At 46.1% G+C, this 16,624-nt stretch overlaps 1 protein-coding gene across 9 annotated transcripts in view; it reads right to left on the bottom strand.

Moving 5' to 3' along the window:
• htt (huntingtin) overlaps positions 1-16,624 on the bottom strand; it is a 310,292-nt gene that overhangs the window by 7,918 nt on the left and 285,750 nt on the right. For all 9 annotated transcript variants that reach the window (XM_072515702.1, XM_072515706.1, XM_072515703.1 and 6 more), the window contains 3 exons: positions 15,966-16,156; positions 14,111-14,225; positions 425-638 (listed from right to left, as the gene is read on the bottom strand). In XM_072515702.1, the coding sequence (XP_072371803.1) occupies positions 425-638; positions 14,111-14,225; positions 15,966-16,156 (520 nt within the window). The remainder of the gene's footprint in view (positions 1-424; positions 639-14,110; positions 14,226-15,965; positions 16,157-16,624) is intronic.

Raw genomic sequence — 16,624 nt, 5'->3', positions numbered from 1 at the left:
TTAAACTGCTAATATTGAAACTGTGCTGCAATAGAGTACAAGCTTTAAGTCGGCAATAAAGCACAGCTGTACCAATTGGAGAAGGATTAGGGAATTTGCAAGAGGAACTGGCAGACTCGGTGACTTTACTTTGCTGTTTTGGAAATAAGCCCGTTTTAAGGTACAGGCCAGCTTCGGACTCATTCCTCCTCAACACACAATTATTGGAATTAACAATAAACTCTTTTCATGGTCATTGATCTGATAACCAAGTAAAAAAGTGTTACCAGAAACCACCTCTCCCCTTGAGAATAAAGAAATACACTCCTTCTTCAAGAAAATAAGACTCCCAAAAGCAGCGATCGTTTCCTAGTTCAAGACTATTGCTGAGGTTATCTTGCGGCAAGTCGCATTTGTGTGATATCTCGACACATCAACGCAGTACCTGTGTACATGCAGGTCAGCATTAGTCCCAGGGCAGCCATGGCTCGGTGAGGACTGTGTATATTCAATCTGTCCACGCTCAATTTCACCAGGGCCTCGCCATCCAGACGCGAAAGCTGCTCCGAAAGAAGAAGTCGCTCCATTCCACGCAACACACAGTGGTAGATAATGGAAGGTGTGGACTCCTCGCTGCCAGAGACCATTACTCCACACATCTAAAAATGAGGAGCTTGTCACATACACGGCACAACTTATACAACACAACACAGGATATTCTCAACGGGCTACAAAGGCAACAGCATCAAAAGGAGGTACTTGCTTCACTATGTCTTCAGAAAGTTTGGAATATCTTGGGCTGGATTCTCCGCTGTTGGGATTCTTCGTTGCGCCGGCAGCCGGGGGATTTCCCGACAGCATGGGGTCCCCCACAATGGGAAACCCCATTGGCCGGCTGGCAAAACGGAGAATCCCAGGGGCGCACCGCACCAGACGGAGAATCCCGCCCCTTATGTCAGTAAGCAGAGATCATTTTAAAGTGTATTTATGTTTGTATTGTTGGATATTAGAAATCAGGTACAGATTTAAGTGAGTTTGATTAATGTTTCTGTGTAAGGATGGGTAAAGCTCTAGTTAGATTCATGTTAGACAAATATTTTTGCATGTTTCATTTTAAGCTGGTTACATTGTGCTGAGAGGTTACAATGTGAAAAGTAAACATGAGCTTGGAGAAAGAATGAGATGTTGCTTAGCAACCAGGAGCCACTTTAGAAAAGACAGACCTTGTAACTGTGTTTAGCTGAATTCATAGGAGGAGGAACTAGGACGCTAACGAGAGAACAGCTCTCAGCATTGCCAATGTTAAAAGAGCTTAACAGGGAGACAGGGAACATTGCTCACAGCTTTGCTGGAAGAAAAAACACATAATGGAGTGAGGGGTAAGAAGGCAAGTGCCAGAAACCTAGGGAAAGGCTAGTTAAGGAAACTAGAGAAGGAAGAGGAATTTCTCAGAAGCCTGAAGTTAAAGGGACATAGGAAACTGGAATAGGGTACTGTTCATTGACGCCACAGAGCTAAAAAGGAGTTGACTAGTGAGAAGTCAGAGATATCTAAACTAACTATAAGGTTTGTGATATCCTACTGCAGCCTGTGAAGTAATTAGTGGTTGTATCTCAAGAGTGTGTGTGAAACTTCCGGGTGCGGCGATGACCAGCTGAGTCGCACGTTTCGGCAGCTCCCTGTGAAACGGACTTTTGGGCTCTTGATAGGAGCCCCAACGGCAATTTTAACGGCTGAAAACACCGTGCGGTAAACCAGAAGGGTGTTCCCCCTGGACACGGATGGAAAAAGGAGAGGAAAGTGGCCGGATTGCAGCGGATCCTTTGGAACAACGGCAAGGAAGGCAAGCAGAAACCAAGATGGCGTCGGAAGGTGGCAGTTTCATATGGGGCCCTGAACAACAAGAGTTTTTGAAACGCTGCGTGGAGGAGATAAAAAAGGAAATGAAGAAAGAGTTGTTGGCCCCGATATTACAGGCGATTGAAGGGCTGAAAGAGGAACAAAAGACCCAGGAGCAGGAGCTTCGGGTCGTGAAGGCGAAAGCAGCAGAGAATGAAAACGATATACAGGGCCTGGTGGTGAAGTCGGAGATACAGGAGGCACACCAGAAACGATCTGTGGAGAGGTTGGAGGCACTGGAAAATAACGCAAGGAGGAACAACTTGAGGATTCTTGGCCTTCCTGAAGGTGTGGAGGGGGCGGACGTCGGGGCATATGTGAGCACGATGCTGCACTCGTTAATGGGAGTGGAGGCCCCGACGGGTCCGTTGGAGGTGGAGGGAGCATACCGAGTTATGGTGCGAGGACCGAGAGCAGGAGAAGCTCCCAGAGCCATAGTGGTGAGATTTCTCCGTTTTAAGGATAGAGAAATGGTCCTTAGATGGGCGAAGAAAACTCGGTGTAGTAAATGGGAGAACGCGGTGATCCGCGTCTATCAAGATTGGAGTGCGGAGGTGGCGAGAAGGAGGGCGAGCTTTAATCGGGCCAAAGCGGTACTTCACAAAAAAAAGATAAAGTTTGGAATGCTGCAACCGGCAAGACTGTGGGTCACATATCAAGGGAGGCACCACTACTTTGAGACGGCGGATGAAGCGTGGACTTTTATTGTAGAAGAAAAATTGGAATGATTGGACTACGAAAATGAACGTTTGGACAAAGTGGTGGGACGAGTGGGGGGGGGGGGGGGGGCGAAGAGGGATTGTATGATTAATCCTGCGGTATGGTAACTTTTCTTTCTCCCACAGGTGGTGATGGGGGGAGGTGGGGAGGGAGAGGAAATGGGGCGTTGGCCATGGGAGGCGGGGCCGAGGGAGAGGCGCGGGCTTGGTTCCCGCGCTATGATAATTATGGCGGGAATAGAGAAGCAGGAAGGAGGGGGCGCCGCACGGGGCGAGCCGTGATCACGGGGGGAAGCCGAGGTCAGCCAGAGTTTGCTGACTTCTGGGAGCAACATGGGGGGAGTAATTACGCTAGCGGGGGGTCTAGCGGGGGGGGGGGGGGGGAATTACTGGGTTGCTGCTGCTGGGGAAAGGGGGGAGTGGGTGCGGGAAAGGATGGGCGGGGGGGCACCGTCTGGGAGAAATACAGCCGCGTGGGAACTGGGCGAGAAGCTGGAAAAAGATGATGGCTAACCGGCAAGGGGGGGGAACGTGAGGGGGCTTAACGGGCCGATAAAGAGGGCACGAGTACTCGCACACCTTAAGAAACTTAAAGCAGATGTGGTCATGTTACAGGAAACGCACCTGAAACTGATAGATCAGGTTAGGTTGCGCAAAGGATGGGTAGGGCAGGTGTTCCATTCGGGGCTGGATGCGAAAAACAGGGGGGTGGCTATATTAGTGGGGAAGCGGGTAATGTTCGAGGCAATGACTATAGTGGCGGATAACGGGGGCAGATACGTGATGGTGAGTGGCAAATTACAGGGAGAGATGGTGGTGTTGGTAAACGTGTATGCCCCGAATTGGGACGATGCCAATTTTATGAGGCGAATGCTAGGACGCATCCCAGACCTAGAGACCGGAAAGCTGATAATGGGGGGAGACTTTAACACGGTGTTGGAACCAAGGCTGGATAGGTCGAAGTCCAGGACTGGTAGGAGGCCGGCAGCAGCCAAGGTGCTTAAGGATTTTATGGAGCAGATGGGAGGGGTGGACCCGTGGAGATTCAGTAGACCTAGGAGTAAGGAGTTCTCGTTTTTCTCCTATGTCCATAAAGTCTATTCACGCATAGACTTTTTTGTGTTGGGTAGGGCATTGATCCCGAGGGTGAGGGGAACGGAATATACGGCTATAGCCATTTCGGATCATGCCCCACACTGGGTAGACTTGGAGATAGGGGAGGAAACAAGAGGGCGTCCACCCTGGAGAATGGATATGGGACTAATGGCGGATGAGGGGGTGTGCTTAAGGGTGAGGGGATGCATTGAAAAGTACTTGGAACTCAATGACAATGGGGAGGTTCAGGTGGGAGTGGTCTGGGAGGCGTTGAAGGCGGTGGTTAGGGGGGAGCTGATATCAATAAGGACACATAAAGGGAAGCAGGAGAGTAAGGAACGGGAGCGGTTGTTGCAAGAACTTTTGAGGGTGGACAGACAGTATGCGGAAGCACCGGAGGAGGGACTGTATAGGGAAAGGCAAAGGCTACATGTGGAATTTGACTTGCTGACCACAGGCACTGCAAAGGCACAATGGAGGAAGGCGCAGGGTGTACAGTATGAATATGGAGAGAAGGCGAGCAGATTGCTGGCACACCAATTGAGGAAAAGGGGAGCAGCGAGGGAAATAGGGGGGTGAGAGACGAAGATGGAGAGACGGAGCGGGGAGCGGAGAGAGTGAATGAAGTGTTTAAGACATTTTATAAAAAATTGTATGAAGCTCAACCCCCGGATGGGAGGGAGAGAATGATGGAGTTTTTGGATCGGCTGGAAATTCCCAAGGTGGAAGAGCAGGAAAGGATGGGATTGGGAGCACAGATCACGGTAGAAGAAGTGGTGAAAGGAATTAGGAACATGCAGACGGGAAAGGCCCCGGGACCGGATGGATTCCCAGTTGAATTTTACAGAAAATATTTGGACTTGCTCGCCCCGCTGCTGACGAGGACCTTCAACGAGGCAAAGGAAAGGGGACAACTGCCCCCGACTATGTCAGAAGCAACGATATCGCTTCTTTTAAAGAAGGAAAAGGATCCGCTACAATGCGGGTCCTACAGACCAATCTCCCTCCTCAATGTAGATGCCCCAAGGTAATGGCAATGAGAATAGAGGAATGTGTCCCGGGGGTGGTTCATGAGGACCAAACTGGGTTTGTGAAGGGGAGACAGCTGAACACGAACATACGGAGGTTGTTAGGGGTAATGATGATGGCCCCACCAGAGGGTGAAACGGAGATAGTAGTGGCGATGGATGCCGAGAAAGCATTTGATAGAGTGGAGTGGGATTATCTGTGGGAGGTGTTGAGGAGATTTGGGTTCGGAGAGGGGTATATTAGATGGGTGCAGCTGTTGTATAGGGCCCCAGTGGCGAGTGTGGTCACGAATGGACGGGGAACGGCATATTTTCGGCTCCATAGAGGGACAAGGCAGGGATGTCCTCTGTCCCCATTACTGTTTGCACTGGCGATTGAGCCCCTGGCGATAGCGCTGAGAGGTTCCAAGGGATGGAGGGGAATACTTAGGGGAGGAGAAGAACACCGGGTATCTTTATATGCGGATGATCTGCTACTATATGTGGCGGATCCAGCGGAGGGGATGCCAGAAATAATGCGGATACTTGGGGAGTTTGGGGATTTTTCAGGGTATAAATTGAACATGGGAAAGAGTGAGCTGTTTGTGGTGCATCCAGGGGAGCAGAGTAGAGAAATAGAAGACCTACCGTTGAGGAAGGTAACAAGAGACTTTCGTTACCTGGGGATCCAGATAGCTAAGAATTGGGGCACATTGCACAGGCTAAATTTGACGCGGTTGGTGGAACAGATGGAGGAAGATTTCAAGAGATGGGATATGGTAGCATTGTCAATGGCAGGGAGGGTGCAGGCAGTTAAGATGGTGGTCCTCCCGAGATTCCTTTTTGTGTTTCAGTGTCTCCCGGTGGTGATCACGAAGGCTTTTTTCAAAAGGATAGAAAAGAGTATCATGGGTTTTGTTTGGGCCGGGAAGACTCCGAGAGTGAGGAAGGGATTCTTACAGCGTAGTAGGGATAGGGGGGGGCTGGCACTACCGAGCCTAAGTGAGTATTATTGGGCCGCTAATATTTCAATGGTGAGTAAGTGGATGGGAGAGGAGGAAGGAGCGGCGTGGAAGAGATTAGAGAGGGCGTCCTGTAGGGGGACCAGCCTGCAGGCTATGGTGACAGCCCCATTGCCGTTCTCACCAAGGAACTATACCACGAGTCCGGTGGTGGTAGCTACACTGAAGATTTGGGGACAGTGGAGACGACATAGGGGAAAGACCGGAGCACTGGGGGGGTCCCCGATAAGAAACAACCATAGGTTTGCCCCGGGGGGAATGGATGGGGGATATGGAATGTGGCAAAGAGCAGGTATAACGCAATTGAAAGATCTATTTGTGGATGGGAAGTTTGCGAGTCTGGGAGCGCTGACCGAGAAATATGGGTTGCCCCAAGGGAATGCATTCAGGTACATGCAATTGAGGGCTTTTGCGAGGCAGCAGGTGAGGGAATTCCCGCAGCTCCCGACACAAGAGGTGCAGGACAGAGTCATCTCAAAGAAATGGGTGGGGGACGGTAAGGTGTCGGATATATATAGGGAAATGAGAGACGAAGGGGAGACTATGATGGACGAACTAAAAGGGAAATGGGAAGAAGAGCTAGGGGAGGAGATTGAGGAGGGGATGTGGGCAGATGCCCTAAACAGGGTAAACTCGTCGTCCTCGTGCGCCAGGCTAAGCCTGATTCAGTTTAAGGTATTACACAGGGCACATATGACTGGAACACGGCTCAGTAAATTTTTTGGGGTGGAGGATAGGTGTGCGAGGTGCTCGAGAAGCCCAGCGAATCATACCCATATGTTTTGGTCATGCCCGGCACTACAGGGGTTTTGGATGGGGGTGACAAAGGTGCTTTCGAAAGTAGTCGGAGTCCGGGTCGAACCAAGCTGGGGGTTGGCTATATTTGGGGTTGCACAAGAGCCGGAAGTGCAGGAGGCGAAAGAGGCCGATGTTTTGGCCTTTGCGTCCCTAGTAGCCCGGCGCAGAATATTGCTAATGTGGAAAGAAGCCAAGCCCCCGGGGGTGGAGACCTGGATAAATGATATGGCGGGGTTCATAAAGTTAGAGCGGATTAAGTTCGTCCTAAGGGGGTCGGCTCAAGGGTTTACTAGGCGGTGGCAACCGTTCGTCGAATATCTTGTGGAAAGATAGATAGGGGAGAACAAAGAAGGCAGCAGCAGCGGCCCAGGACTTGGGGGGGGGGGGGGGGGGGTGGCCTGAGACAAGGCAGTTGCCAATTAGGGCTAGTTTTTATTTTTTGTTATTTAATATTTATTTGTTGTTTTTGTTTAAATTTTAAAAGGTCATTATTATCTGTATTGTTACAATGTTGTGTAAAGGATGCACAATGTACTGTGTTGGTTGACCAAAAATTTTCAATAAAATATTATTTAAAAAAAAAAAGAGTGTGTGTGAAAGCTTGAAAGCATTCAAGACAAAGGAATGCTGAAAGCAGAATTGAAAAACCTGGAGGTTGATCCTTGCTAAAACAGGTGAGAGAAAGCTTTATTTGAAAGGATAATTGGAAAACAAAGGTGGATCTTTGCTGAAATAGCTGAGGGAAAACATTGTGTGAAGTAAGGCTGTAAAGCATGACTTTGAGAGTGGAGTTTGGAAACACTTGTATGATAATCATCTGGGGGAATTTGAGAAGAAATCCACAGAAGACCAAATGAAAAATGAAATGAAAATTGCTTATTGTCACGAGTAGGCTTCAATGAAGTTACTGTGAAAAGCCCCTAGTCACCACATTCCGGCGCCTGTTCGGGGAGGCTGGTACGGGAATTGAACCGTGCTGCTGGCCTGCCTTGGTCTGCTTTAAAAGCCAGCGATTTAGCCCAGTGAGCTAAACCAGCCCCAGCCACTGCCACTGGGTTTCAGACTGGGGTGTTATCTGACTACAGTTAGCCTGTTGGGTTACCGGGACTATCGGTTTACTGAGAACACCGTAGCGCAAGATATATGTCGTAACCTATGTTGTAACTTCGGGAAATATTTATCAACCTTTCACCAAAATATTGCAGTGCAACTATAGCCATTTAATCTAACCATCTCCCGTTGACATGCAATAGCATTAACATTGCTGAATCTCCCACTAACAACATCCTGGGGGTTACCATTGACCAGAAACCGAACTGGACATGCCATATAAGTACAGTAGCTGCAAGAGCAAGTCAAAGGCTGGGAATTCTGTGGCAAGTAACTCATCTCTTGACTCCCCCCAAAGCCTGTCCGCCACCTAAAAGGCACAAGTCAGGAGTGTGATGGAATACTCCCCCCACTTGCCTGGATGAGTGCAGCTTCAACAACACTCAAGCTCAACACCATCCAGGAAAAAGCAGCCTACTCGATTGGCACCCCTTCCACAAATATTCACTCCCTCCACCATCGACGCACCCAGTGGCTTCAGTGTGTACCATCTACAAGATGAACTGCAGGATTCACCGATGCTCCTTCAATGGTACCTTGCAAACCCATGACCTCAACCACCCAAAAGGACAAGGGTAGCAGACACATGGGAACAGTACCACCAGGATGTTCTCCTCAAAGTCACTCACCATCTTGACTTGGAAATAATTTGCCATTCCTTCACTGTCACTGGGTCTAAATCCTGGTCAAAACCCCCCTACTGCACCCCCTAACATCACTGAGTCTACCTACATCACATGGACTGTTCACGAAGGCAGTTCACCACCACCTTCTCATGGGCAATTAAGGATGGGCAATAAATGCTGGTCTGGCCAGTGACATCCCATGAAAGAATTCAAGAAAACCCGTTGTAAGTCAGGTTTAGTTAACAGGGTAATGCAGTATTAGTCAGAAGACCGAGCACATTGAGATCCGACAAGGGTGAACTTCTTGACTTGTTTAGCTCGACTAGTCTGCCCTAAACAGCTCGGCCATCCAGGAAACCCAAGTTATGAAATTTTAAAGTGGTCATGATTCATGAACAGAGGAGTGCACACCCACATTTACTTCTAAAATACATTGTGATAGTCCAACCTGAAGACTGCTGCGAACATGATGGCAACTAAATAAATATAGGAATGGTGGTAATAGGCAGGATTTTTATGCAGAACGTCTTATCGAAGGTGACCAAGGATGGGAACTAAACATTGAGGGCTGTTCAGGTTTTAGGAAGGACAGAGAAAGGAAAAGGTGGTGGAGTTGCATTTTGATTCAAGAAGATATTGCTACAATATTGAGGAAAGATATTAGCACAATATGGAATCTGTATGGGTGAGTTAAGTAACACCAGGGGCAAAAAACATTCGGAGGGGTGGTATATAGAGCATCAAACTGTAGTGGTAATGTTGGGAATAGCATCAGACAAGAAATCAGAGATGCACGTGATAAAGGAACATCTGTGATTATGGGCGACTTTAATCTGCATATAGATTGGGTGAGTCAAATTAGTCACAGTACAATAGAGGAGGAATTTCTCGGTGTATACGGGATGGTTTTCTGGACCAATACGTTGAGGAACCAACAAGGGCACAGGCCATCTTGGACTGGGTATTGTGCAATGAGAAAGCATTAGTTGCCAATCTAGTTGAGAGAGAATCTTTGGGCATGAATGACCATAACATGACAGAATTCTTTATAAAGGGGATACTGAGGTAGTTGATTCTGAAACCAGGATCTTGAATCTCAATAAAGGTAACTCTGATGGTATGAGGCACGAGTTGGCTATTATAGGCCGGGAAACATTACTGAACGGAAGAACAGTGGTCAGGCAATGACAGGCATTCAAGGAACGAATAGGTGAACTCCAAAAGTTGTTTGTTCCCATTTGCCGCAGCAGCAGAAAGGGAACTGTGGCCAAACCATGGCTTACAGGGGAAATTAGAGATAGTATTAGATTCAAAGAGGCATACAAATTAGCAAGAAAAAGCAATAGACCCGAGGATTGGGAACAGTTTAAAATTCAGCAAAGGCAGACCAAGGGAACGAATAAAAAGGGGAAAATACAATATGAAAGTAAGCTACCAGGGAACATTAAAAACTGATTGTAAAAGTTTCTATCAGTATGTAAAGAGAAAATGATTGATAAAAACGAATGTAGGCCCCTTAGTCAGAAATGGGGGAATTCACAACGGGAAACAAGGAAATGGCTGAGGAACTGAATTCATACTTTGATTCTGTCTTTACAAAGGAAGACATGAACAATGTACCGGAAGTTCTAAGAATCACAAGTTTTAGTGAGGAGCTGAAGGAAATCAGTATTGTAGAGAAATGGTTTGGGGGAAATTAATGGGATTGAAGGTGGATGAATCTCCAGGGCCTGATATTTTCATTCCAAAGTACTTAAGTAGTCCTAGAAATAGTAGCTCCATTGGCGGTCACTTTGCAAAATTCTTTGGTCTCTGGAATGGTTCCTACAGATTGGAGGGTAGCTAATAAAATCTCGCACTTCGAAAAGAGAGATAGAGAGAACACAGGGAACTATAGACCAGTGAGCCTAACATAGGGAGTAGGGAAAAGTGTCCATTATGAAAATAATATTATTAAATAATAATCTTTATTATTGTCAAAAGTAGGCTAAACATTAACACTACAGTCAAGGGACTGTGAAAATCCCCTAATTGCCACACTAAGACACCTGTTCGGGTAGGAGGGAGAATTCAGAATGTCCAAATCACCTAACAGCACGTCTTTCGGGACTTATGGGAGCAAACCGGAGCACCTGAGGAAACCCGCACAGACACGGGGAGAACGAGCAGACTCCGCACAGTGACCCAAGCTAGGAATCAAACCTGGGACCTTGGTGCTGTGAAGCAACAGTGCTAACCACTGTGCTACCGTGCCGTCATTATCAAGGATTTCATTGCATAGCAATTGGATTTACGAAAAGGAAATCATGCTTGACAAATCTACTAGAATTCTTTGAAGTAGAGGACCAGGGAGAACAGTAGTTTATTTGGACTTTCAGAAGGCTTTCGACAAGGTCTCACATAGCAAGATTACTATGTAAAGTTAAAGCGCATGGGATTGCGGGTAGTGTCTTGAGATGGATAGAAAGCTGATTGTTTTATTCGTTCATGGGACTTGGGCATCGCAGGCTGTGCCAGCATTTATTGCCCATCCCCAATTGCCCTTGTGGGGGCAATTAAGAGTCAACCACATTGCGGTGGGTCTGGAGTCACATGTAGGCCAGACCAGGTAAGGACAGATTTATTTCCCTAAAGAGGAAAATTCCAGATTTTTATTGAATTCAAATTCCACCATCTGCAGTGGTGGGATTTGAACCTGGGTCCCCAGAGCATTACTCTGGGTGTCTGGTTAACTAGTCCAGTGACAATACCACTAAGCTACCACCTCCCCGAGCAGACAGGAAACAAAATGTGAGAATAAATGGGTCTTTCACCGATTGGCAGGCAGTGACTAGTGGGGTATGACAGAAATCTGTGCTAGGACCACAACTGTTGACATATATTAATGAGTTGGACAAGGAAACAAAATGTAATAACTCTAAATTTGCAGATGGTACAAAGTTGGGTAGGAGGGTGAGCTGTGAGGAGGATGCAGAAACGCTTCAGCGAGATTTGGACAGGCTGATTGAATGGACGTATGCATGGCAGATGCCGTATAATGTGGATAAATGTGAGGTTACCTGCTTCGACAGCAAAAATAGGACGGCAGATTATTATTTGAATGAGCATAAATTGAGGCGGATACTCAGCAAGAGCTTAGTAATAATAATAATCACTTATTGTCACAAGTAGGCTTCAATGAAGTTACTGTGAAAAGCCCCTAGTCGCCACATTCCACCGCCTGTTCAGGGAGACCGGTACGGGAATTGAAACCGCGCTGCTGGCCTGGTTCTGCATTATAAGCCAGCTATTTAGCCCACTGTGCTAAACCAGCCCCAGTGTCCTCGTGCATCAGTCGCTGAAAGTAAGCGTGCAGGTATAGCAGGCAGTAAAGAAGGCAAATGGTATGTTCGCCTTCGTAGCGAGAGGATTTGAGTACAGGAATAGGAATGTTTTACTGCAATTGCATAGGGCTTTGATGAGGCCACACCTGGAGTATTGTATGCAGTTTTGGTGTCCTTATCTGAGGAAGGATGTTCTTGCTATGGAGGGAGTGCAGCAGGTTTACCAGATTGATTCCTGGGATGTCGGAGGAGAGACTAGATCGGTTAGGATTATATTCATTGGAGTTTAGAAGACTGAGAGGGGATCTCATAGAAACATAATAAATTCTAACCGGATTAGACACGGTAAATTCAGAAAGAATTTCCAATGATGGGGGGAATCCAGAACTAGGGGTCATAGTTTGAGGATAAGGGGTAAACCGTGTAGGACTGAGGTGAGGAGAAATTTCTTCACCCAGAGAGTGGTGAATCTGTGGAATTCACTCCCACAGGAAGTAGTTGAGGCCAGAACATTGTGTAATTTCAAGAAGGAATTAGATACAGCTCTTGGGACAAAGGGTATGAAGGGATATGGAGGGGAAGGCTGGATCAGGATATTAAACTTGATGATCAGCAATGATCATAATGTATGGCGGAGCAGACTTGAAGGGCTGAATGGCCTCCTCCTGCTTCTATTTTCGATGTATGTTTCTATTCATGAAAAGTTACCTTTATACACAGGCAAAATGTTACATCGATCCTACAGCAAGGCAGCAGGCCATTCAGCCCGACTGCTCCATGCCGGTTTTTATGTTCCACATGGGTCTCCTTTCGACTTTCTTCATCTAATATCAATATCCTTCTATTCCCTTCTTCCTCAAGGGTTTATTGAGCTTTCCCTTAAATAAGTCTATACTATTCACCTCAACCACTCCTGGCAGCAAGTTCCACATTCTTACCACTCGCTGAGTAGAAAAGCTTCTGCTTGACTAACCTCTATTCATGGCCCCTAGTTTTTCTCTCCCCCATGTGAAAATGTGTTTTATATGCATTCTTTCAAACTCTGCCTTTCACTTCAGGGTGTCTATCATGCTAACCTCAGTCATCGCTTTAAGAGAGAAAAGAGCCCCAGCCTATACATCCTTTCCTGATAGTTATAACCTCTTTGTTCTATCCTGGCAACTTCTTTTGCATTCAAACAGATAAAGCTAGAAACACCCAGCCAGTTTGGCAGCATCCATGAGGAGAAGCAAAGATAACATTCAGGTCATGATCTTTCATCAATGACCTTTCTGGGATTCCGTACAACCAAATTTTGGGGGGGGGGGGGGGGGGAGGCAGCATGGCGGCAGTGGTTAGCATTGCTCTCTCACAGCGCCAGGTATCCGGGTTTGAGTCCGACTTCGGGTGACTGTCTGTGTGGAGTTTGCACTTTCTCTCCGTGTCTACATGGGCTTTCTACGGGTGCTCCAATTTCCTCCCACAGTCCAAAGATGTGCGGGTTAGGTGGATTGGCCATGCTAAATTGCCCCTAGGTGGGGTTACGGGAATAGGGTGGGGGATTGGGCCTAGGTAGGGTGCTCTTTCAGCCTCCTTCTGCACTGTAGAGATTCTATGATTCTAATTGATGGCTGATGGGGACAGATTAGTCAACAACTCCATTACATCGGGGCTGGTTTAGCACAGTGGGCTAAACAGCTGACGTGTAATGCAGAACAAGGCCAGTAGCGCGGGTTCAATTCCCGTACCAGCCTCCCCAACAGGCGTCGGAATGTGGCAACTAGGAGCTTTTCACAGTAACTTCATTGAAGCCTACTTGTGGCAATAAGCAATGATTATTATTATTATTTTTCTATCATGCAGCGACCAGGGGGTGAACGATGAACGAGGTGAACCTTGATCTTCTGTCTAGATATTCCAATATTCACATCTTAGGCTTCACAAAATCCAAAAGTGAATGTGCTTTCTGATGAAAATGAAATGATTGAAATGTCATCTCTTCTCTGTCCACAGACACTGCCTGACCTGCTGGTTAATTCTAGAATTTCATATTTTAATTCAGATTTGCAGCATCCACAGTATTTTGCTTTTGGATTAATGCTTTTTTGCACCTTTGCCAATGCCTCAATATTATTTTTATAATACTGGAACCAAAAGAGCCCACAACACTTCCAAGTGTGGTTGAACCTCAATTCGTACAAGTTTTTAAAAATTAATTTAGAGTATCCAATTCTCTTTTTCCAATTAAGGGTCAATTTAGCGTGGCCAATCCACCTACCCTGCACATCTTTTTGGGTTGATGGGGTGAGACCCACGCAGACACGGGGAGAATGTGCAAACGTCACACGGACAGTGACCCCGGGGCCAGTATTGAACCCGGGTCCTCAGTGCCGTGAGGAAGCAGTGCTAACCACTGCGCCACCGTGCTGCCCTGATTCTGTATCTTAAGTTTAATGTAACTTCTCAGCTCTCTGGAGAATCCCAAGGCTAGGTTCATGTCTTTGATGGCCATTTTAAGTTGCATCTCTACTTTCAGTGTTGAGTAAACTGTACCTGAATGATGTCTGCAGTAAATTCATGGCCGACATCGAGCGGATAGTTCTCGATCAGATAAAATGCCGTCGCACACATCACCAATACATGTTGCTGGTTGTGGATGTTGACACAGCTGCAGGGGATAAAACAATTGATCAGTAACATTGTATGTGATCAGGTGTTCGGTTTCCCAAAAAAACCCAGAATGCCAATTAAGAAATAATTAGTGACACAACATATAGGTAGAATTCTTGGGAGGAACAGATGACTGTGGACCTATGATTCCTAAAGCTCCCCACCACCGGGAGTTTGCAGAGTCACATTTCTGATTTTGGTACAAACTGGTTGATAACGAGGTTGATTGCTGCGGTCAGTCAAAAAACCCATTATCCTTGTATCATGCAGCTACCAGGATGGTGAGCGGGGAACTGGATGGACCTGGGCCTTCTTTTGTTCTGGAATTCTAATATTCACTGCTGAAAACTTCACAGTATCCCCTTACTCTCTCAGATTTTTCCCCTCCCTTATCCTCGTCCCATATGATGGGATTGGAAGCACATGGTCAGATTTCTGATGTTACATTGTCAAGGCTGTTAGTTTTGAATGGACTACAAGCTTTCAACAGTTTAATTGAGGAATACTTTTGTAGAATAAGATGATTGCTGAACGAAGGTTATGTAATATGGTGCGCAAGTGTACTATTGAAAATATGCCAGCTTCATGCCATGGTCTGGCTTTCCTATCCAGGTCTTATTCTCTTATTCCACCCATAGCAGCCATTCTTATGGAACACGTTCATTATTTTTTTTGGCAGTGAGATTCTTTATAAATTCAGGTAAGGGGAATGGAGTTGGTGGTGTAATGATTTATGGCTAGGGGGCTTCAACTCTCGGGGCCTTCAGGAATTTTAAGACTCATTGGTTTAATTTGTGGGATCTTTATGGCTTTAATGCCCCATTATTTTCAATGCACTGCACGGAAATAGTTTTTAACATCAGAGTCAGATTTTTGAGATGATGTAGCTTTTCTCTTTCGCTGTTAATTATTCATTTATAAGTGATTGTTAATGAATAAGCAATGGACCCGCAATGAATTTCCGAATGGACAATACATTTGAATCAAATTGGAGTCTAAAAGTGAATGTGCTTTCCAAAATTTGAAGCAAAATAGAGGGAGAATACTGATCCCACTCAGCATGTCGAGCAGCATCTGTGGAGAGAATTGAAACTGGGAGTGCTGCACTTTCTTTTCGACTTTGGGTTCGGAGTTTTTTCTTTATTGTTATGAATTTATATCTTTGTTAGAAATTATACACAAGTTTCCCTAAATAAGAAAAATATGACGAAGCAACTACAGTAGGGTCACTGCTTGAAAGTATTTTAAGAGAGTACATTTCCTACAAGAGGGAAGCATCAGTGTGCGAACATAAATCAACATTTATCTCAATAATGTTTTGAAATAAATTTAAAATACTCAATTTTTTTTCCAATTAAGGGGCAATTTAGCATGCCCAATCCACCTACTGTGCACATCTTTGGGTTGTGGGGTGAGACACACACAGACACAGGGAGAATGTACAAACTCCACACAGACAGTGACCGGGGCTGGGATTGAACCCAGGTCTTTAGCGCCGTGAGGCAGCAGTGCTAACCACTGCGCCACCATGCTGACCCTCATTTATCTCAACAGTGACGGTAATGTTTAGTCTCTTCAAATCCAAAACACAGAGACTATTGTTCGAAAGTAACGTATTTTGATCAGATACAGCAGCAAGCAACATTCTTAACCTCACTATCCGCTTGCTGATTCTTCTTAAAGAACGAAAATCAAGGCACATGCAACCCATCCAGAAATATCAGGATAAAACCCGTACTGTGCAATTCCACGCAGATTGGCCAACAGGTAAACACTAATGGTTGGAATGAGCTGCTTTGCTGTCTCATCCAACAGATCACACTCCAGGATGTACAGGATTCCATGCAGCGCTCCTATTCGGGATGGCATGTGGGTACTCCGCATTGTGGTCTCCAACAGGCGGCTTATTGGCTCAGCTATGGCCTTATCCTATAAGACAGCAACAAAGGCAATTATAAATTAATCCCTGCAAAAACATTAAGCTTTTGGTTCAAAGTTCTAGTATTTTTACGCAAACGATTAAAAAAAATAAAACAGAATTATGTAGGTTGTTTTAGCAGAGAAATCGGTCATTAAGGCCAACTGATGGTGTTTATGCTCCAGCCACCTCCCCTCTCCCCCCAATCATCTAATCCAACTGGCATATCTTTTAAATCCCATCTCGCCCATGTATGTATTGAGCTTCACTTTAAATACACCCGTTATGTGTCTCAACTACTCCATGTGGTGGAGAATTCCAAATTCAAACCACCTCCTGCATTCCCTCTTGGATTTATTAATGACCATCTTATATGTTTAACTGTGTAAAGGTGAATGAGCAAAGTCAAATAGAATTACTGCACTCTGCCCCCAGCGTTATCAGAGTCTAGATCTCCAATGGGAGAATGGTGCCGTTCA

This window comes from Scyliorhinus torazame, chromosome 9, assembly GCF_047496885.1.
Source record: "Scyliorhinus torazame isolate Kashiwa2021f chromosome 9, sScyTor2.1, whole genome shotgun sequence".
Classification (NCBI taxonomy): domain Eukaryota; kingdom Metazoa; phylum Chordata; class Chondrichthyes; order Carcharhiniformes; family Scyliorhinidae; genus Scyliorhinus; species Scyliorhinus torazame.
Note: the sequence above shows the minus strand (reverse complement) of the source record. Positions and strands in the feature narration are given on the sequence as shown.